Raw genomic sequence first — 22,138 nt, 5'->3', positions numbered from 1 at the left:
AATAATAATATAGTTAAACATACATATTATACATACATATATATATAAATATTAAATTTCTTAGTTATCTGCAAAAAATTGTAAGTTAATCTAACTCTATGCGTTAGTCTAAATAGTAAGTTAAATTTTTAACACACTTCTTACTGTACGTGCGCGTCCAGTCCAGTTTGTTTAATGTTTCGCATCATTAATTCCATGACACCACAAATCCACACACATCCACCCCTCAAAAACAACTCCCTTCAACACATATCCATAACGTGTCAATTTGGTCATTAATTTTACCATTTCATCGTCAGCATTTTTGCATTGTTATTGTATTTATTTTAAAAAATATTTCTACATTTTTTTTAATTGCTTGTGGTGTAGAGTTCGAGATCTACTACGTATGTATATTTTAGTCGGCTTGATTGCTCAAGCAATTGATTATTTCATTTTTTACGTAATAAAAACCATTTGTAAGTTATTTGAAAAAAAAAATCCAAGTTTATCTACTTTCTTCAAATTCTTTATTCAAAAATCTCACACATACATCCAAACTCAATTCCAATTTCAAACCATCGGACAGGCATACGGTTGGCCATCGCGACAGCAGTACTCACGTCCCGCCGCCAAATTGGTATTGTGCCATTGATTGCGACAGTTCTTGATGAAGAGATAGGCGCGCTCCTTGCGACAGTCGCGATTTAGCGTTGCGCACAGTATATTCGCTGAGTTGGGCAGATGCTGCACTATCTGGCGAAAGTCAAAGAGAGAGAGAGAGGTGTTTGTCTTTCTCTTAAGAATTTATCGAAAAATATTCCCTTTATACTTACAGTTTCTAGGCATTTCGTCTGACACTGTTTCTGTCCGACAGCATTGCATGCGAATGTGCGATCCAATTCGTTGGTGATCACCGGTGCGCCCTCGGGTTGCTCATTGCTGCCGCGTTTGATTTGTGATGCGAGAAAAATGCCACAGGTGCATGGTATTGTTGGATTACGCGCTGTCGTTGTTGTTGTTGCTGTTTGTTTGCCACCTTTACCAGCTTTAGCGTGCGTATTGCGCGTACCCAATAGGCGTGGCGCAATAAGCAACTCTGGTTGTGGCAGTGGGAAAAGCTCTTCGATGTCAGCTTGCGTTTCGGTGTGGCTCATTGCTGGTGTCTCAATCGGTGCCTCAAAGTTTGCGTGATGTACACCAGGTGCAGGGTGGTACAGTTGTGGCGCTTCTATGGTGTTATTCTCCACCACTGGCATTATGTGAGGCAACAGTGTCGGCACACCAGCGGCGCTGTGTCCAAAATTATGCATCATCACGTGTTGGCTCTGTGTAGCATCTTCATATGACAAGGGTTTCTCCAATTTCGATGAAAAGATTGCCACCTCTGCATCGTTACTATCCATCACTGGAATTGGTGTTGTTGTTGCCCATACACTCCCCTCAGTGGGCGCTAATGAATGTAGCAAAGTGGGCGTGGTGCTGCTGGTGGTCGTCAAGGATGTGCTGCGCACCAGCGAACTCGCGCTCGTGCTCATGCCCCTGTTTGTGCTGGCGTCTGCGCTCATTGTCGTTTTTCTGCTATAATCTGGCCTTATTCTATAGCGTCGCTCTTTTGTTGTGTGTAATTTGCCGAAAATTGGTTTCTTGTAGGCAATCTTCATTGTACCGGCTTCCACATCCTGGCTTAAGCTTAGCATAAACAATGCTATTGCGGTTGAAAGCAGTGTTTTAACAAATAGACCCCTCAGATAAACTGCAAAGCGTGCGAATGCGGTTAAAAGAAAGTTTGTTAAAAATGAAAATCGTTCTTACTCATGTCGTTGCTCTACAGCGTTTGGACTGTTCTGCTTTCAATGTTCCAAGAAAGTGCTCATTCCATGGCATCGGCTGCTGTTTAAATATAACGGTGCTCATTGTCTTGTTTGCCTCAAGTCAGTTCTGCACCTTTAGTTGACCTAAGCATATTTTTTTGCTACAAACTTTTGGGTTTTCTGTCAACTCCGCAAGGTTAATCTGCGCGTCTTCTGCAGCACTCTTGGCCACTGACTTGGGTCAAGAAGTTCAAGTGCAGCAGTTGTACTGAAAGTGTGTCAAGTTTGAGCGCGAAATTTCATTCTTTTTTATTGAAGTTGCTGGAAAATGAATGGGGTATGACTGAGTTTAAAATTTTATTAAATCAAAAAGTTTTTACCGAAATATTGTGTTGTGTTTTCTATGGAATGCTGTGTGGACACATCTCTCTGGTTGGGTACGATTACCCGGGATCATAGCATTCCACAGGGTGGTGTTCTAAACGGCTACCTTCTCGACATTTCTCGCTTCTCCACTGTTACGAGCCTAACATTCTTCCTAATCAAATCCACAGCGAACATATTCACCCATTGGACGAAGGAGTACAGTCTATAACTGTACATTTCTGTCGATGGCATCAAAATTCCGACTGCCAATAACCCCAAAATTTTGGTTGTTACATTGGATAGCTGCAACAAAATCCTCAAGTTGCTAGCCGGTAGCATATTGAGTAAAGACAAAGAAAAAAAAAGGTTTGGGTAACCGTTACGACAACAACAACCCGTCGAAATGGATAAAAAAGAGTATTCTGGAGCTAGACAACATCTACATTTTCGACTTTTGACCACAACATACCACTGGATGTCTCTTAATGCTTGTGCGATAGGAAAAATGAAGTTGCTTTTACGCTTCTAAGCCACAAGATGGGGCTGACACATAGCAAATAATGCAGGAAATGTCAAGAGCAAGGTACCAGAGAAACAGTGGAACATCTCTTGTGCACTTGTTCTGCAGTGTCAAGGCACCGGCTTCAGCATTTGAGGGCTTCACAGTACGATAATCTGGAAGAGATTTCGTTAATGAAATTATATCAGCTTTTGAAATACGCGTCAAGCGCAGGCATAATAAAGGATGACTACTTCTCACTGACTACGTGACTCTCCAGTCACTCCATCTGGTATCGCAAAGGACCAAAATTGTAACCTAACCTAACATGCTTGTAAGCTTGGATTTTGTTTTCTTTGATAACCTATACGGCTGTATAAAATGATATTGAGCAAAACGAGTTGCTATATCAAATTTGGATAACCTTTCCGAGTCGCTTGATACTAACGGAGGATTCAGGCAAACCAACCGTACACAGGATATCTATCATTAAAGAAGATTTTAGGGAACTTTCGTTGTTGTAAATATTTCCCTAAAAATACCGTTAGGAAAAATAGCGTGAGAAATACCTTTAAGTTGACAGTCTTTTGTTGGATTGGAATCCGGGTACGTTCTGTTTAGGTAGACCCGACTGTCATTGGAATCTCGCTGTTGATGATAATAACTTCTACTAGATAACTTACTATATGTCGGACCAGAATCAGCCCTTTTTTGTAAATAAAGAATAAAACAGAAATATAGTTCTTTCTCAACAAATAAAAATGTCTTAAGTAATTCCCGTCCTTGTAAATGGGTCCGAAGTATGGACGATGATAAAGTATCATATGAGTCGACCCTTCAAGGAGGAGAAGATCATGCCAAGGTTGCTGTAGCTTACGTGTTACGACGTGGTTAACTTGAACGGATCTTTCGAAGTATTTAATGAGGAACTAGCTGGTAGCACAGGAAGCAGCAGAGCGCTGTCACTGCTGATGAGGACCTGATATGGATTGGTGTTTAAATTTGGATAAAATGTTCAAAACGAAGAGACTACCACTTTTAAGGATACAGCTAATATAATTTAACCTATAAGAACAAAGAATTACTGTTTTCGTTTAGAAATAATTATTTTTTAATGATTGATATAAGTAAATAAAATTGTACATTTAAGTGGCGTTCACACGCTTGAAAATCCAGCACACTTGCCGACACAGCTGGCAACACCAAATTTCAAACTATGACAGTTCATTTCCAATCAAACAGCTGATTTTAGGCCACGAAAATAAGAAAACAAATTTCTGTTTGCCGGTTCAACAATCGTTAATCAATAGCAAAGATTGTGTTTTTATCTCAACGACTAAAATAGATTATAAAGCTGATAGCGTTGGATTCTACAAGGTGATAAAGCAAAGAACAACTTTTACGTTTGCCTATTTAGCCACATTTGGTAATTATTAAACAGTTCACGCGAAGAGAAGTGTTCGAAACCTGAGGAGATGGAAATACTGAAAGTAAGTGGTTACGAGGCTTTCCGCGAAACTGTGGACAAGTTGACCAAAAACAGTAGCAGCCAAGTAAATGTGTACTTCACCGGAGAGAAGGATGAGACTGGCAAGAGCTGGTGCCCTGACTGCAATGAAGGTGAGTTGCCGGTGGTTATGTTGTAACTGCACTCATTTAAATATTTAGAATAACTTTTATACACGCTTATCTACATAGCTGAACCCTTTGTGCTCTCCGCGCTGAATGAACATGCAGATAAGAACTCAGTGTTTGTTGTTGTTGATGTTGGACCGCGCGCATTGTAAGTGGAATGCTACATGTCTTTAGTTTACATTTGGTTTGTTGTTATATTTTTAATATTTTGAATATTTTTTTTTTCAGTTGGAAGGATATGAAAAATCCCTTTCGCAAGGACACTGTTGCGCCCATCTCGGTCATACCGACATTGGTGCGTTGGAAGTCGCCGGCGCGCTTGGATGGCGAACAATGCGCGAAACCGTCGTTGCTGGAGTTGTTCTTTACCGAGGAAGTGGATTAAAAGCTGACAAAAATTCTAAAAATTTATTTCAATTCAGGAAGCTTAAAATAAAATGTAAAAATCAGTTAAATAAAATTATTTTTGCAACACTTTTTAAAGAAAAGTTTTTAGGACACAGAATACATTAATTACTCCCCAGCTTCCACAACCGCAAACCATATGCCACTAATTGTCTCGCAGCACGTTCTCACTTATCTCGGCAGTCTCAGTTTGCTTTCTTTTGTTGCGCTAAACTGGGTTATTAGTCACTTTAGGTTCTGCTGCATCACGTGAAGCAATTTTATTGCCTAACGAACAATTAGCACTTTACATTAATAAAAATGTCATTGTCGCATGACAGTCCAATTTGTGCTTTTGTTGTTTCAACAACCGCGTCTACCGCCGCTAACTTGTATGTGTGTCAAGCTGTTGTGCGAATAACCCTGATTGCACCGGCACATACAAGATCATTTCCTGTTTATTTTCGGCTTGTCGAATGTAATTGATTTCACTTTATACCGATGCAGATGTGCTTTTTATGGACTTTATTCTGTTCTTTTTCTACTCTTTTGTCGTCGTAAAATGCTACTCAATAATAAAGTAGGATTTCCTCATCTGCATCTGTGAATGAAATGTTAAAAAATCCCAATCAAGTTAGTCGACGTTGAAAAGTGTTCAATCCGACCATTAGCACGCCCACAAATAATAATAAGAACTAATTAAAGTTCTATGAATAAGGCAAAAAATTATTTACGGAACCGTTCTCATGGCAATCGGATCGGAAAAGGCTCTGATTTGTATCCGAACAAGAATTGTCAACACCTTGAAACCAAAATTATTGATTGAGGTTAGGTTACATTCGGTTTTACTTGTGTTGTCATCATCTTTTGAGAGGAAACTTGCAGTTTAGTCCGGTTCGGACTAGGGGGCTTTAGGTGGGTGGTACTCGACGGACTTTTGACCACTCAGTTCCAGGTTTTTTTTTGTCCTGGTGGTAGTGTTGACGGGAAAATTACCTAAAGCTGAGTCGTAAACTATGGTTCTAGTGCAGCCAGCTTTTTGGTTGAAAATTCTGACGATCTTCATTGCCTAAAATTTTTCTTAATAACTAACTTGAACATTAAAGTTTCGTTTAAAACCTCCTTTTAGCTTTATACTGCTGATACTGATTTCAGTTTATCAATTTGAACTAAGCCCTTTCTTACTTGATAACTCAAAACTGCTCCAAGTCTAATAAGAGCGACGACTTTTTCCCTTCCAAAAAAAATATGTCGGATTTTAAAACTGATATTGAAAAGTAATCCTTTGGGATTAGGCTTTAAATTGTGCTATACATTTGAAATGTATCAGTCTCATAAGAGCCCTTTAAATGGAGGTTTGATCTCCTTACTCAAATATTGCAAATCCTCAAACCCAACCCAAATATATCTTATCTCTACTGTATAAGAAAAAATCTTGTAAAAATATCGCTTAGAAAGGTCCCCTCAATAGCGAAAATACTCTAAAAAAGTCTAGTTTAAAAACTCAAAGTGACAGAAGAAGCTTGAACATATCGAAAGTTTACCACATTGCCAAACCCAGATCCAGACTTGGTGAATAGTGATATCAGCTTTTATCTCTCATTCATCGTTATATCGGATGATCCAAGTAGAGGTACTTTCTTCAATAGCATTTTTCGTGTCAAGCTGTCATGTTATTTTTGTTCAGTATTGTTTGGCATTGTTCAACTTTATTACGCTCAACTAATGGTCAACATAATCGGCTTACTGTTCATAATATTCACAACACCAGCACCCATATTGAGATTTAGTATTCAATATGGGTTAATATTCGACCGAATAGACCACGTCCAGTACGCAGGGAAGAAAATATAGTAGAAGTAGCTGAGAATGTACACGAAGACGGGGATAGGTAAAGTTTAAAGTGTGTGCGGACAGTTCCGCTTCGATTCAGGCCTTGGAGCAAATCATCACGCGTGTCAGTTACGAGTCGAAATGCTCGAACGAGTCATGGATTATCTGAGACGTAGCGGTGGCCAACATTTGAAGGAGATAATCTTAAAAAAAATAAATGCCAATGAATGTTATTTCGAATAATAAATAATATTCCCCATTGAATTTGAATATTCTGTGTTTTTTTTTTTTAAGTAGGGAACCTCGAAATGAATCACCATTTATAAACTCGTGTTCAGTCAGAAATGTAGACCAAGACAATCGTTTGATTATAGAACGAACAGTAGTTCTAGTTAATTTCTCGCTTAGAAGTTCATACATTAAACTAGTTTCTTTCAGATTAGTTCACTTTGAACCAGGTCTTAGTTATTAATATTATTATTCCAAATAGCTGCGGGGTAAATTAAATGCATTTGCTTACCATATCTCACTACAATAAGTGCAATTGCACTTCGACGCGAATCACTGTTAAATACAAACTATAATTTCCCTTTGAGGCCCTGCGCTCAATTCACACAAGCGATACCCTTTTACCCTGCTATATGCTCTTATCATAAACGCTATCACCATAGCAGCCATATCTCTGCCAACACACACATACACGCACATACAATCTCAATGTCAAAGCTTTCTAAGAGACGCAACGCGAAACTAAACTCACTCAATTCATCATTCGACTTGAGTTGTACTCAAACAAAAACAGGAGCGTACGAGCGAACACGCGCTCAGCGTTTGGAAGAGGATAATTGACTCGGCTCAAAGAGAACGCGCCCCAAACAGTTGCATTGAATGAGATGCTAGCCTCTACAATGTATGCTCGGGTGGTGATGGAGCGGCGGCGCATCGCTCGACTTGGAACTGGTCGAAATGACAGCAGCCATGTAATGTTTGGTTGCAACGGCGGATAAGTACTTTGGACGTCGGGCAGAACAGACGAGCGTCGCGTGGCGTCGACATTTGTGCGTCCGACTTAGTGATATTATTTATATTATACTCTATATAGTTGACCATTTTGTGGACAAGTGTGTGTCGCCGTGTGGAAAGCGAAATTTTTTTGTGAAATAAAAAACGCAATAAAAAATCAAATTAAAAATGTCGCGTAAAAAATGCAAAGTAAAAATTAAACAATAAACTTTTTCCTTTTAATAAAAAGGATGTGAAATTGTGCGTTCTGCGGCATATAACGGTATATAATGACATGTGTATTAGTTTACAAAGAAGCGAGTGTAAATATTCTGCAAGAGCTGCAAGTAAGTTTCGGCGGCGGAGTAAACGTTGTTAATTCTTGGAAAATCGAAAGTGAGGCATTTCACCCAATTCGGTTGTTTGAGAGTGTGTGTGGGTTATAATATGACTCGGTGGTTGTTTGTGTCACTTTGCGTATGTGCGTTTTACGTGTTTATGTGCGCGTGAATTTAACTGTTGCGCTTTGGTTGTTTATTAGATACCTCTTTTTGGAGGGTTCAAGAGTTTTTGGGAATTTCGGGTTATGGTGGAAAATAAAATAAAATAAAATAAAATAAAATAAAATAAAATAAAATAAAATGAAATAAAATAAAATGAAATAAAATAAAATAAAATAAAATAAAATAAAATAAAATAAAATAAAATAAAATAAAATAAAATAAAATAAAATAAAATAAAATAAAATAAAATAAAATAAAATAAAATAAAATAAAATAAAATAAAATAAAATAAAATAAAATAAAATAAAATAAAATAAAATAAAATAAAATAAAATAAAATAAAATAAAATAAAATAAAATAAAATAAAATAAAAATAAATAAAAATAAAATAAATAAATAAAATAAAATAAAATAAAATAAAATAAAATAAAATAAAATAAAATAAAATAAAATAAAATAAAATAAAATAAAATAAAATAAAATAAAATAAAATAAAATAAAATAAAATAAAATAAAATAAAATAAAATAAAATAAAATAAAATAAAATAAAATAAAATAAAATAAAATAAAATAAAATAAAATAAAATAAAATAAAATAAAATAAAATAAAATAAAATAAAATAAAATAAAATAAAATAAAATAAAATAAAATAAAATAAAATAAAATAAAATAAAATAAAATAAAATAAAATAAAATAAAATAAAATAAAATAAAATAAAATAAAATAAAATAAAATAAAATAAAATAAAATAAAATAAAATAAAATAAAATAAAATAAAATAAAATAAAATAAAATTAAGTTGAAAAGAAAAAATCTTAAAAAATAAATACAAAAATTGTAATAATAAATAAAATAAATGAAAATTTCAACAAAAGTACAAAATCTTATGCTTTTGACATAACTCTCGAGAATTGCTCCTAGAAAAATTTACTTTTTAATATATGGCAACTTCTCAGCAGGCGATATTAATCAAAAATTTGAGTTTCCGTAAGCTCCATGTGTCTTACAGTTCCTGGCTTGACCACTTTTTACTTAATTCTTTTCGGCTTGATTTGTCTTATTATATACCAATCGAATGTTTAGAGCTGCTTTTGTGACGTGAATCTGTTTTTTTATATTATTATCTATAAAAATATTTTTTTTTCAAATTTTTATATATAAACATAAATATCTACCGCCACAAAAAAATGCGGATCACATAAAAGAATCTTTAAATTCTTAAAAGATACAAAAAAATTTCGAATCGCAGAGAAATGCAAACTAAGCAAAAAGAAAAATATAAAATACCAATAATTAAAATAAATAGTGCCACAGTAGTGCTATGACATTTGTGCGTTAAGTGCCGCAATAAAATGGGCAACAAAAAAAATTATTCTGAAAAAATGAAATGAAATAAAATTGACAATTAAGAGTGAATTTCTACATGAAAAAAAACAACAACGCCAACAGAGCAGCAAAAAGTGGTTTAAAGAAATGAAAATATGAAATGAAAATACGGAAAATATATGAAAAATGAAAAGTTCATGCCAACGCAATGTAGTTTTTGTTGCTTTAACAGCGAAACCAAGCACATGACAATATAATATAAAGTAATAACTGTCAAAACAATTGTGGAAGGGCAATTAAAACGGATAGTTAATTAATAAAAGTTCGGATATGAATATGTATATATTCATATATTTGTACATATTTACATATTTAAAACTATATACATGTGTACATGTACAAAATTATATATATTTTTTTGGCTTGCAATTTGCTTTTTATCTACTTCAACAAATAGGTCACTAATAAGTAGTTTTTTTTTCTTTAAATAATATGGCGAGCTGAACTAACAATAATATTTATGGTTTGTAAAAAAATATTATAAAATTGCTAATTGAGTTTAAATTGTGTTTTTCCTGAAATTAGCATCAGAAAAAGCTGACAAGCGTTTTTATTCCTTAACGCTTAGTTGAGCTATGCTTTACTTTAAATAAGCGCATAGCTTTAATTAATAAGTGCAAATATGCGGATAACTTTTTCAAAGATGGTTTCTTTGGTTATGTTTCTAATCCAAATATTATTATTGTTTAAATTATCAAATTTACTTTGAAAATCTTTAGGTAGTATTTTTGGAACGTCCTTGCTTTACGAAAGGTTTTTGTACATTTTTTTCGGTTGTTGGGGCCTGCAAGATGTGTGGAACTAGTTTTAAGAACAATTCTTCGCTTATCTAAGGCGAAGTTCTTCAATAGTCCTCTCTCTCTACTTTTCACGAACATAACCACTATTATTTATGAACATTTTCGTTTGATTTTAATCCAATACATTTCACAAGCCTTTATAGGGTCTAAAATATCGTTAACTCTCTTTAATGACTGTATAACTTCACTTGTTGCTGTTTTGGTTTCTCCATCAAGTTTTGCAATTGTTTGTTGTATGTTGAGTGGTGTTTCCAAGTGTTTTTGGAATGATCTACAAGATTTCAAAATGTTCAATATAATTTTTGATATTTTCTTGCTTATTTTAAGCACTTTATGTGGACTCTTGTTGGGATTACATAAAATAACTCAAGATTTGTAAAGAACATTTAAATTTTACTTAAAATTCAGATACCAAACTACTTATATTTTCCTGTTTAAAATCAATATGTTTGATATTTCATCGAATAAAGAAGAGCTGGTCCGTTGCAGTTGAATAATTTTCATATGTAAATACATCTATAACATATGTACAGCAAAATCACAACCGAATCACGCAATCATGTAATTTAAGCTTTACAATGCTCGATTGAATTTGCGGCAGATCAAACCGTCAATACTCTTTGCTTGGTGGGTGTGTCTATTAAAGAGATGTAATATATACGAACATTGTTTATTTTTGCGATTCCATACAACTACTTATCTAAAAAAAGTCCAACGCTGGTTGACACTGAGTTTCCTTTGTTTTCTCATTATAAAAATCTATATTATTCTATTAATATTAAATATAGTACAACATATCGTTGGAAGAGTTTCTAACAAATTTATTGTCAATATGGAAAATGTCAGTTTCCCGAGTATTTTTTATGGAAAATATATTGCTTTAATAGTTATTTTAGTGAAAACAGTGAAAGTGAAAAAAATATTTTACAGAATCCTTTTCGAAGCTAACGACACTTTTAAAAAGTGAGAAAAGTATTCTTCTCTAGATCTAGAAGGCAACTTTCATACAAATTTCCTATATAAATCGAACTTTTTGGTCAGGGCATAATACAAAATTTAAAAATTTACTATCGAGCCAGAATTTTAAAAGAGTCCCTCCATATCGTACGGAGGCGAACAAAAAAATATAATATTACACTTATGGATTGCATAAATCATGTAACATAGGCATGAGATATAGACTCCGAGAGCCAATAATAGCAAACTGCACCAAAAAAAAATTACAGAAAACATCTTTTAACGTATGTCCATCAAAATTTTTGAGAAGTAAATAAATAAAACAGTGTATAAATCATATTTCACAGCTTTTTGAAAATTTATATGTTTTAATGAAAATTCTATAACTCGAAGTCTCTCTAATTCGCAATTTTTTTGTGGATTATGGTGATTCGAGTTAGAGAAGTTCCACTGTATATATAATTTCTGAGACAAGATAAAGATAAAGATATAAATTCTGATGAAGCTAATGGTAAGATTAAAAAGGAAAATGTAGATTATGAAGATATAGATCGAAATACATATAAGGAAGGGTTTATACAATCCATCAGCATATCAGAAAATTTTATGTCCATAAAACTGTTCTTCCAATTTCAACAATATATTGATTAGCATGCAGTTAATTGAGAACAACTTTTCCTTTATCTTCGAGAAATCAAACAGTTAAGTTTCGTAAGAATATTGCAATAAGCAAATTGAAATTAATGAATGTAAGGAAGGTTTAGGTGCGGGCGGACATTAATTCTGTGGCGCTTGAAGGAAAATGCTGCAAATGCCTGAGCAATTTCAGAGGATGTTTAGAAGTTTAGAGGATGAAATAAATATATAGATTAAAGTCTGATTTGGGAGCAAGGTAGCCGAATATGTTGACCTTATCTTGATCTTATTATTTGTAGAAACACCTTTATTTAGAAGTCTGAAGGCTCAAAGGTATGTACTTATGTATATGTAATATGTATGGTCATTTCATGTCAGAGTTAGCCACTGTAAAGTCAAAGATTGGATGGATTTTTTTAATTAAAAAAAAAAATAAAAATTGGGATTACTCATATTTTTTAAAGAGACCTTATTTTGATATTTACTTCTTTCATGGAGAAATCTACGGGGTAAAAATTTTCTAGTCTGGCAGGTATTTTCTTAGATTAGTTGCGAGTTTATCAATTATCAGTTTATCATAGAACTAGTTTTTCTCACAGTTATTAATTAACAAATATTTTTGCCGAAAAGTTAATATACTCTCTCCTGCTATCCGGAAGTCTCTCTCTTCTAGCGACCACCAAGTTCAATCGTCAATGATTATTTCATGCAAATTGAAGCTAAATACCTTAGAGCAACATGTGGCTCTTTGGTATAATAATGAAATGTGAATCAACAAATAAAAAACCGGCGATATTTGAATCCAAACAATACAGCCCACTTAAGCGAGAAGAAGAATTTTAATTGAAATGTGATATAGCAAAAATGGTTGCCAAACAACGACCGATTGCCCTGGAGGAAAATTTTTAAAAAGTCACTGGTAAATTGATCGGAAGAGAAATACTTGAAAATTTACATATTTTCAAACACAAGGCTGTATTTGCATGGATTCTGTTAGACCATAATTAATTTATATTTATTAAGTTTGAAACTGTGGTATTGAAGTATTTTCTCTAATTTCCAACAGGGTTGCCTTTCATTCATGCATATAATGAATTGAATATAACTGTGTATGTATGTAAATATGCATGTAGCTCTATCAACAGCTGACGATTAGGGTAAACACAATCGTTCAATAAAACCATAACAAAGCTTATAAAAGCGCCAAATTAGGTAAACGCTTTGAATTGTTATAGAATGCATGTGCGTTGTAGAATGGGAGGGGGGGTTTGAGGTGTAGTGGGTCGATTAAGAGTGCAAACACTTTCATAATTTCAACATGGTGCAAGCTACTAAAATTAAATTTGACATTGACTTTGCCCAAGAAAGTGTAACATTTCGCAATTTAATCTTTCAAGGGTAATGAAATTTGCATTTGAGCGTGTAGAGTAGATGGAGATCAAGTTAGTATAGAATTTGTATCTAAATTATAGCATAATTTGGGTGCTCTGGATTATGAGCAGAAATATTTAAAAATTAATTGATGATTGTCTAAGAAAAACTTCTGAATAAAGAATAAAGATATTTTGACCCTTATTTGTGAGCTGACGTTGCGGGGTCCAAGCTTGGAATATGTTCAGAACTGGACCAGAAGAATCGCGGTGCTCTCGGCACCTACGGGGTTTGACTTCCTAATCGCTTATTATCGGTGGAATATTATCAAATGTGGCGATATCGTGATCTTTATATTTTGATGTTAATCTGGATGAAATCGAAAACATCTGACTGATTAGGATGTGATCCATACTTTTTGTGACTTATTAGTTACTACAAGTAAATCTACCTGGCTTGGGTAGATCCGTATTCTGTGTACGCCTTTGATAAGAAAAACTTGAATTTTAATAAAAGCCTAAATGTAGGCAATAATTAGTAATTATTGTTTTTAACCATTGCCAACGATATTGACGGGGTGACTAGCAATGGTTTTTTAAATATTCGATTTAAAACTAAAATTTTAAAACCCATTTAGCGATTTTAGAAATCAAAGTTGCCATATTTTTTAGTAAAAAAAGGGAAATATTTAACATGAATTTGAATTAGCTGTAAAATATGGATATCCAAAGAACAATATGTGAAATTTCTTCTACAAACATTTTTCATGGCGTTGCCATATACATAGTTTTTAAAAAATACTTTTTGAAAACTTGTAATGTTTTCAAAGCCATAAAGATATCCATGAAAAAGTGTCATAAAAATTATTTTAAAAAATATTGCATGGAGTTGCCATATGATTTTCAAAATTTTTGTTTTTAAAACATATTAGAAATTTCTTCAAAGCTTTATGAACGTCAATGGAACAGTGTTTAAAAATGTATTTTACAGAAATATTTCACGGCGTTGCCATTTTAATTTTAATAATATTTTTTTGCATATAAAAAATGTATTCAAAGCGTTATGGATATCCATGGAAATATGTTTAATAAATTTATTATACCAAAAATATTTCATGGTGTTGCCATATTCATTTTTATTTTTTTTTTATTTCTTTATTTATCGAATCGGCTCATTCAAGCCTAACAGTAAGTTATAAAACTTAAATTTATTTAAAAGTAGATAAAAAAGTGATTTAGCTGGTTTGCAGAAATTTACTATTTAAATAACATTTCTTGAAAATATTTTTTTTTAACTTTTGTTTTATGGGAAAATATTATTTTAATAAATAGTTCTAGGTCAGTTTTGTGTTTAAATTGATTTCCACATTAACTTTATATTTTGACAGTAAATAACTATATACTGAGTATTTTGCATCTATTTATATTTGTAATTTTTTACATAAACATTATATTTAATTTATTCAAATTGTCAGTTTAAATACGTAACAACATTCAACCACACATCTGTATGTATGTAGATTGTTACATGTGTGCGTACACAACTCATTAACGTGCTTCATCCAAATTATTTGCTTTGCCTGCTTATGACTTGTACGTTGCTCCATAGCAAAATAACAATAATTTGAGAAAACTTCAGCGGATAAAATGTGTAAATGATAAAAACAAATACCGAAAGTGCAATAAAGAGAGCAAACAACCGTTTTCACGCAAGCGACCAAATGAACGCTAGACAATTTAAAAATGCACAAACACACACTTATTTATTACTTATACATACATACATTTGTTTATTGAAATTGTAGCAACATTATTGCTACACATACATATATACATACATACACATATACAATTATATATGAGTACATACACACGTTGTTAAAGACAAATCTCGCTAATATTTATTGAATCGTCACAAATCACAAATGCTTCCACAAGCGTCGCTGGCAACCCCCCACAACCCCCCACAACCCTCCTAACCTCCACTCCTCTCGCGCACCACATGTGTTTTCAGCTTTTACGTGCGACGCATTGTTGTGGCTATACTCAACAGTATTAAAGCGGAAAAGCGACAAAGCAAGCGTACGAACAACAACAAGTATTGATGAAAAACGCAAAACAAAAAAACAACAACAACAAATAAATATTAAAATGAACGGCAGGCGTTGGTATTATGTATTTTGCGTGGTACTTTAGGTTTATTTGGTGGGTGTGTGTCTGTAGTAGTAGTAGTATAGAGATGGCGGGGGGCGTGCGGCGCAACATTTCGTTTTTCGCACTTGAGTGAGTTTTCCAATCTAATTTTCCCGTTAGCGTCACAGCTATCAAAGCAAAAACAACAAAAACACAAAAAAAAATAGAAAAGCGTACTGCAAAAGCCCCAGCAGCAGCAAAGCGAACGCGGCGACCACAACAGTAATAAAAAACGTACAGCAACAAAAACAACAAATTGCGCTAACTTTGAATACCAATAAATAAAAAAGTGTGTGTGTGTATACTCTCATATGTGTTGTTTGTTTTTTCATTATTTGGTTCGTTGCTCATCGTGAGATTTTTTTGTGTGCCTCCATCGCCAGCGTCATCGTCCGACTTGTGGCGCTAGTTCATAATTCGATTTCGATGCTAGCGCATCGCCGAAATAGCCGCTAAACGTAATCGTATACGCAAAGTTATTCAGAAGCCTTTAAGGCAATACGCGTACGTCAAAGCAAAAAAAACGAATCGCCTCGTCCCTTCGCGCTCCCTTGCATATTACAATAGACGAAAGTGTACGGCAGTAACGTTCAAACGCCGTTAATGCTAATCGCAATCGCGAATTCTAATCGCGCTTATCGATCATCGTCATCGTTTGATTACGATTTTTCACCGATTCCATATCTTCCTGCATCAGCAGCGCTCGCAAATCTCGCGTGCAACGCCCCCTTTTCGTCGTGCTTACAGTGTATATTTTTGCGTTTCTTCAAGCCCCTCCTCCTCTTCCCCCTGTTGTTGCAACCGTGACACCCGATTTTCGCTAGTTGTCCAAGTGGTCGGTCGTTCGTTTATCTATCAGTTTGCCGCCGGTATTCGCCGCTTGTTCATTGTAGCGTTTGGAAGTTGTGCAAACCCACCCAAGTGCAGAGCGGCGCAACAAGTGTACATATGACGAGTAACGAGTTCAACCGAGTGCAATTTGATTGATTACCAACGTGTATGAAAGTATGTACACATCTGTTATGTACACTGTTGTGTGTGTGTTGTTGTTGTTGTCTTGTTTGAGTTTTTCATGATTAATAACGCCCTTGTGGCTTTGCTAGTGTGCACAGTTAGACTGCTTGTGATAACGAAAAAATCATAAAACAGGAGCCGTTGAAATGCAATAGAAAAGTGTCAGAAATACTTCACTAAACCTAATGGATGGTCAAGTGAATGGTCGAAAGTTAATAAAAATTAAGTAAAGGTTTATCAAACTATGTACTGTTATTTTTATTGACATCAATTGAAAGATATGAAATAATGCACTAAATAGTACAAAGTAATAAAAAGTTGATATAAGAGAATTGTCTGATAAGTCATTGAATTTTCAGTGTCTACTAATATCAAACCATTATCGAAGCACCGGGGTTCCTAAGATTTTTAGTGTTTGTTAGCCAATGAAAAATTAATTTACATTTTGTGGAAATATATTCCGTTATTGTGTCTCTCATATGCAGAAAAAAGTTTTCGAAATATTTTCCCTTACTACTGAAAAATTATATTAATGCTAGCGAGACCGTTAACCACTTCCTTGTTTTATTTCTAAAGGCATCCTATCTGAGACCCAACAAAAAATCTTAAAAATTCCTTTAATCTTAACTAGAATACTGGCAAAGTTTCATGACAATTTATTAGGCGTCTCAAATATACCATTATTTCATAAACAATGATAAACAAGAATTTTACTGTTTTAATTTTTTTCTTTATGAGGAAAAAACAATGTTGAAACCGTCTCCCATTTTCTCAATAATTCTTGAAATCGATTTGGTTATATAAATCTAGTGAATTAGTTAACTTCATTGGTATCCTAAAGCAATAAGTAGGTCATGAGAATTTCACGAATTTATACAAATAAAACGTGTTTTTACCTCGTTGTTCTTATTCCACTTCTCCAAGGCAAAGCTCCGACTGATTTAGTTGGTGTTATGCCCTATGTTCTAGTCTCATATTTACCGCAAACATTAGATTTAACTCCCTGCGATAATTTCCTCCTTTCCAAATTCAAACAGAACCTCAGTGAGAAAAGATTTCACTCGAATGAGAAGGTTAAGATAGGAACCTCTATTTTGAAGGTCTCGAAAATAAATGGTGGCACGAAGTAATCGCACTATTTGCGATTTTTTTATATAAAAAAAAATATTTATTTTTCTCCTGATTTACCGATATCGATCAATTCTTATTCACGATGAATACAATGTTTTTATAAATTTCTTTGCTCATCGATTCTGATTTTAAAGCCTAATAATAATTTATAAAAAAATCTTAAGTCTATTTAAACCTAAACAAGTTCAAGCAAGTGATTGAGCAGTTTTGGTGGAATGAATGTACCAAGGCATTTGCCAATGGGTTTGGATGATCTATTTCTTTCTGCTGTTCTCTACTTCCTCGTTTACTATAGTAATATCAAGATCTTTGTGGATATTTTTCTTACGAATGTGCAATGGTGAACAAGTGATTGCTCCAAGCATTTTTGATTGGAACACTTAACTTGCTTGTGCTTGTTGCTTAAGTAAAGAATTATAGGACAATGGGTGAATTAAGAACAATCAGTCTTGTTTAAGCAACATGTTATGAATCCAGACTGAGAACATAAAAGAGTTATTCCAATGAAATTTCATTATTCCCTCTCTGTACTTTAGGTTTAGTTTGTTTCAAGTAGTGAGACGTAATTACGTAGTTATATCGACGCAGCCGACTTCCTTATTCTTCTAATTTTTGGTATTTGTCTACTTTGGATTGAGGCTTTGGGATAGTGTCGTATTGAAGAAAGTTCTACAAACCTAGAAACTTCCAAATATACTCTTTCATATTCCTCTATGGTTCACTGTTATAATTTTCGTTCGTATGAGTAGTATTAAGCTATGATTTGTGGCCAAGACCGAGGTCGAGTGGAAAGTCCATTATTTGTTAATTAGTTTATTGTTTCTAAATTATTTTCCACTACCTAAAATAATAAATTATTTTGTTATATTTTCAGGTGTATTTTCAACAATCTCAATAATAGAAGCCCAACTATTAAAAGCTTGTGAAAAAAAAGATATTTAAAAAATTAATAAGCTACATAAAAATAAAATAAAATAAATATTTTGATAGCGAAAATAGTGTGGAAAGCAAAATATTGTGAGTTGAAGCGACAGACAAACATAACTAAATCAAACAAATAGAGTTCGTGAAAAAAATCTAAAAATATTTCTAATAAAGTGAATATAAAACGCATATGGGCTATATAAAAATTAAACAAAAAAACCTTTAATAATTAATAAAAAAATAGTGTAAATTGTGAAATTGTCGGTGTTAATTACGTTGGTCGTTTTGTTATAATTTTCGCCAAAAATTACTTTAACTTGAAGATACCCAAAAAATATTCGCTTAAATATTCTAAGTGTCTAAATATATATAAAAAATTAATTACAAGTGTTAAAAAAAGAGGAACTAAATTTAAGAAAATCTTAAGTGTAAATTTATTAAAAGTAAAAAGTGAAATTGTACAAAGAAAAAAATTATAACAAAAATTAATATTAAAAGAAAAAGAAAAAAGCAAATAAGAAATATTCATAAAAGTTTGTGTGTAATTGAAAGTAAAAAGTTAAAAATATTTTAAGAAATAAATAATTGATGTGCTTAACCACTATATAGCTAAATATTATCACTACTTAAATAAAATAAAAATCATATAAAATAAATCAAAAGCCGTGGAAAATTGTTACATTTAAACCGAAGCTTTCAAGTGAAGTAAAAAAAAAAAATTTGTGAAAAATAAAATATAAAAGTTTATTGTGAAAAAATAAAAAATAAAAAGTGCAATAACAAATACAAATAACGAAATAGTAAAATAAGAGAAATTAACAAAAATATTTAAGCATAAATTTAAAAATATAAATTTACAATAAGCTGTGTGCCATACAGAAAATTCTTCGTTCGCTTATAACTTGTTAAACTCGTGCGTCTAAAAAAACTAACGGTATTGCTTAATAATCAGCGCTATTATCTTTTCACAACTCAACTCAATTTATAACTGTGTTCTTTGGTCTCCGAAAAGCTGGAAGAAAAGGTGAGTTTGCTGGTCAAATATTAGTGTGAAGTTCAAGGAAAATTGTTTTTTGTAAAGATAGATAAATATAATAGATATATAGAATAGATAAATCTAACGAAATAATTAGGCATTAGACAGTGGGTTAGGAAGTTCTTTGAGCGAATGTGTGAGCGCGTTACAAAACGAGCGGCAGATTTAGTAAGAGTTATGAATCTAAAACGTTTATATTTAGAAATTTCAAAATTTTTTAATCAAAATATTAATTTTTTTAAATATTTCATGCTTTATTTTTGAATAATTTTAAATTAAAAAATTCTAAATTTCAATTTGTAAATTTTAAAATTTTAATTGATAATTATTCCTTTTTTAAAGGTTTTTTTATTTCATCCTTATTTTAAAGGTTCTTTATATGATTAAATTTACAAATTATCATTATACATTTTTTGTATTTTTCCCCAAATTTGGTAGACAATTTTTAAATTAAAATCAGGTTTTAGGAGAAATTTATTTTTTCGCCACCATTTCATATACCGTGAATAGCAATTGAATATTTATATTTAAATTAGCATTTTCAAAACTTTTGTAGCATACATTTTGGCGTAAGTTAAAAATATTTCGGGAATTTGAATAATAAAATCTAATTCTTTAAAGAATGTCTTTGTCTTTATCACTTAGAGATTTGAATTAAAAAAATTTTGTAGCATACATTTTGGCGGAAATTTAAAATAATTAGAAATTTTTATAAATAAAATCTATTTTTTTTTTAACAATTTCTTTCCCTTCCCACCCTTATGCCTATCACTTTGAGATTTATATTTAAAAAAATGTGGCCTACATTTTGGCGTAAATTAAAAATAATTCGAAAATTTTAAAATAAAAATTTTATTTTTTTAAACATTTTCTTTACTTTCCCTGTTCTTAAGTCTATAAGTGTGAAATTTGTATTAAAAAAGAATTTAAGCGGACATTCAAAATAATAAAATAAAGTTTATCAGAGCCATAATTTTATTAAATTTTACAATATTGAATATTAGCAATTTATAAATATTTAATATTTGACAAATGAAACTCTCAGCGCCTAGAGGTATGCTACATATCAGCTATATAATTTCCTTACCGTATTCAAAGCTTACACATATATATATGTATGTAAGAAGACTGAACAGGCTTTACGCCTGGGCATTATCAACTTTATAAATTTGAAGAATTGTACCACTCAAGTTGACTGTTCTCCCTCAGGACCATATCAACATTTGCCAAAGATAAACCCTTAGTAGGCCTAAAACATTTTTTTACGCTGCTTTGGCGTTCAGTAAACATTACACATTTCGTTTCATAACACCGTGTGAATTTCGTAAAATACTCACTCACTCTAATTGAGTAGTTTACAGGACACTATCTCTGAGTTAAACAAATTATTTCGCGTTCACTTTAAATGAGTGCTATTTCTCTAACATACCGGTAGTTCAGGAAATTTAGATGAGAAAATATGCGAATAGGGACATTTTCAAAATTACCCGCTACTCAATGCGGAACATTTCCCTTGACTCTACCACCACTGTGAGCGAGAGTAGCTCCATATCCGGCTTGCTCTAGAAATCCATGAATCTATGCAAACAAATAAATCTGCCGCTCGCGAATCAGAGCTAGGATGCAAAAGGTTAAGGGAAAAAAGAGCAATTTACGCAAAAACGCTAGTTAGATAAGAGATGAGTGCTATATTAAGAAATGTAGGTGTGAGTGTATGTGCTTAACAGCCTAGCCTCATGAGCAGCCAAACCGACCAAGCCGACTAGCGTTTACAGCCGCAAATCGGAGAGTTACTGCGATTTTGCAACAACAAAACCATAAAAGCTACATGACAAGCAGGAAACAGCGTCTAGGCAACGGCAACAGCGACGCCGACCGACGGACCGCCTTTGCAAAAATTCCGACTGCTTCGTGCAAGTTAGTACCACATTCTTCGTCGATGCGGTGAGGGTCCGTATGCATATGGCAGTGTTGTGTTGTTTGTGCAAAGCAATAAAAAACAAAAATTAAAAATATAAAATAATAATTAATTTAAAATTATATTAAATACAATAACAACAACAATGCAGCGTAGACTGCTTGTAAAATAATATTCAAATGCCGCGCAATAAAGTGTGGAAAATTATGTGCCAAGTGTGGGTGTAGTGTTTTCGAAATAAATTTAAACGCGTGCAAAAATTTATAATTAAATAAAAAAAATTTTAATGAAAAAAATTTATAAAAATTAAAAAAAAATCCGTTTAAAATCAAAATCGAAAAATTTCGGTCTCTATGTGCTGCGGCAATTCATTTCGGCATTTTGTGTAGCTGCTGATAACTGACCTCATTCAACTTGTCCCAGCGCAGACACAGCCACAGATACATGCAGATACACCGTTAGTTCTACAAACGCACACACACACACACACATCTACTTGCATGTACTGTGAAACACAGCGGGGAGCGGCAAGCTGTGGCGTATAAATTACAGGTGAGTCGTAAACATTTATGCCATCATTCTTTTATTTATTTGTACTGTGCTTCAATTGATTTATATTTATGTATAAGCGATATATTGTTTTTCTTAATCGCAACAATTATATAACCCGCATCATCTGCGTGCGTAGCAAATCGTCGTTTGCCTTGTTCTTCACCGATTTTGTCATAAATTACGTGTAGGCAATGCGAAATCT

At 32.9% G+C, this 22,138-nt stretch overlaps 2 protein-coding genes across 2 annotated transcripts; one reads left to right on the top strand and one right to left on the bottom strand.

Annotated features, from left to right (window-relative positions):
* Positions 1 to 497: 497 nt before the first annotated feature.
* Positions 498 to 3,735, bottom strand: LOC105212010 (uncharacterized). Its single transcript, XM_054232159.1, has 4 exons — positions 2,174 to 3,735; positions 1,795 to 2,114; positions 816 to 1,735; positions 498 to 735 (listed from the first exon to the last, which is right to left on the bottom strand). The coding sequence occupies exons 2-4, from the start codon at positions 1,796 to 1,798 to the stop codon at positions 553 to 555; spliced, it is 1,107 nt and encodes a 368-aa protein (XP_054088134.1). The 5' UTR covers positions 1,799 to 2,114; positions 2,174 to 3,735; the 3' UTR covers positions 498 to 552.
* A 370-nt stretch (positions 3,736 to 4,105) lies between these two features.
* LOC105212009 (thioredoxin domain-containing protein 17) lies at positions 4,106 to 4,781 on the top strand. The gene is made up of 3 exons (XM_029040042.2): positions 4,106 to 4,278; positions 4,357 to 4,441; positions 4,522 to 4,781. The coding sequence occupies exons 1-3, from the start codon at positions 4,134 to 4,136 to the stop codon at positions 4,676 to 4,678; spliced, it is 387 nt and encodes a 128-aa protein (XP_028895875.1). The 5' UTR covers positions 4,106 to 4,133; the 3' UTR covers positions 4,679 to 4,781.
* The last annotated feature ends 17,357 nt before the right edge of the window (positions 4,782 to 22,138 follow it).

The sequence above is a fragment of the Zeugodacus cucurbitae genome, chromosome 5, assembly GCF_028554725.1.
Source record: "Zeugodacus cucurbitae isolate PBARC_wt_2022May chromosome 5, idZeuCucr1.2, whole genome shotgun sequence".
In the NCBI taxonomy this organism is placed as follows: Eukaryota; Metazoa; Arthropoda; class Insecta; order Diptera; family Tephritidae; genus Zeugodacus; species Zeugodacus cucurbitae.
Note: the sequence above shows the minus strand (reverse complement) of the source record. Positions and strands in the feature narration are given on the sequence as shown.

Excerpts from the sequence above, each read along its gene's own strand:
- LOC105212009 (XM_029040042.2), top strand. The coding sequence starts at position 4,134 with ATGGAAATACTGAAAGTAAGTGGTTACGAGGCTTTCCGCGAAACTGTG. Across the intron at positions 4,279-4,356 it reads GTGCCCTGACTGCAATGAAG|CTGAACCCTTTGTGCTCTCC; the intron begins GTGAGTTGCCGG and ends TTATCTACATAG. Across the intron at positions 4,442-4,521 it reads GATGTTGGACCGCGCGCATT|TTGGAAGGATATGAAAAATC; the intron begins GTAAGTGGAATG and ends TTTTTTTTTCAG.
- LOC105212010 (XM_054232159.1), bottom strand. Across the intron at positions 736-815 it reads AGACGAAATGCCTAGAAACT|ATAGTGCAGCATCTGCCCAA; the intron begins GTAAGTATAAAG and ends GACTTTCGCCAG.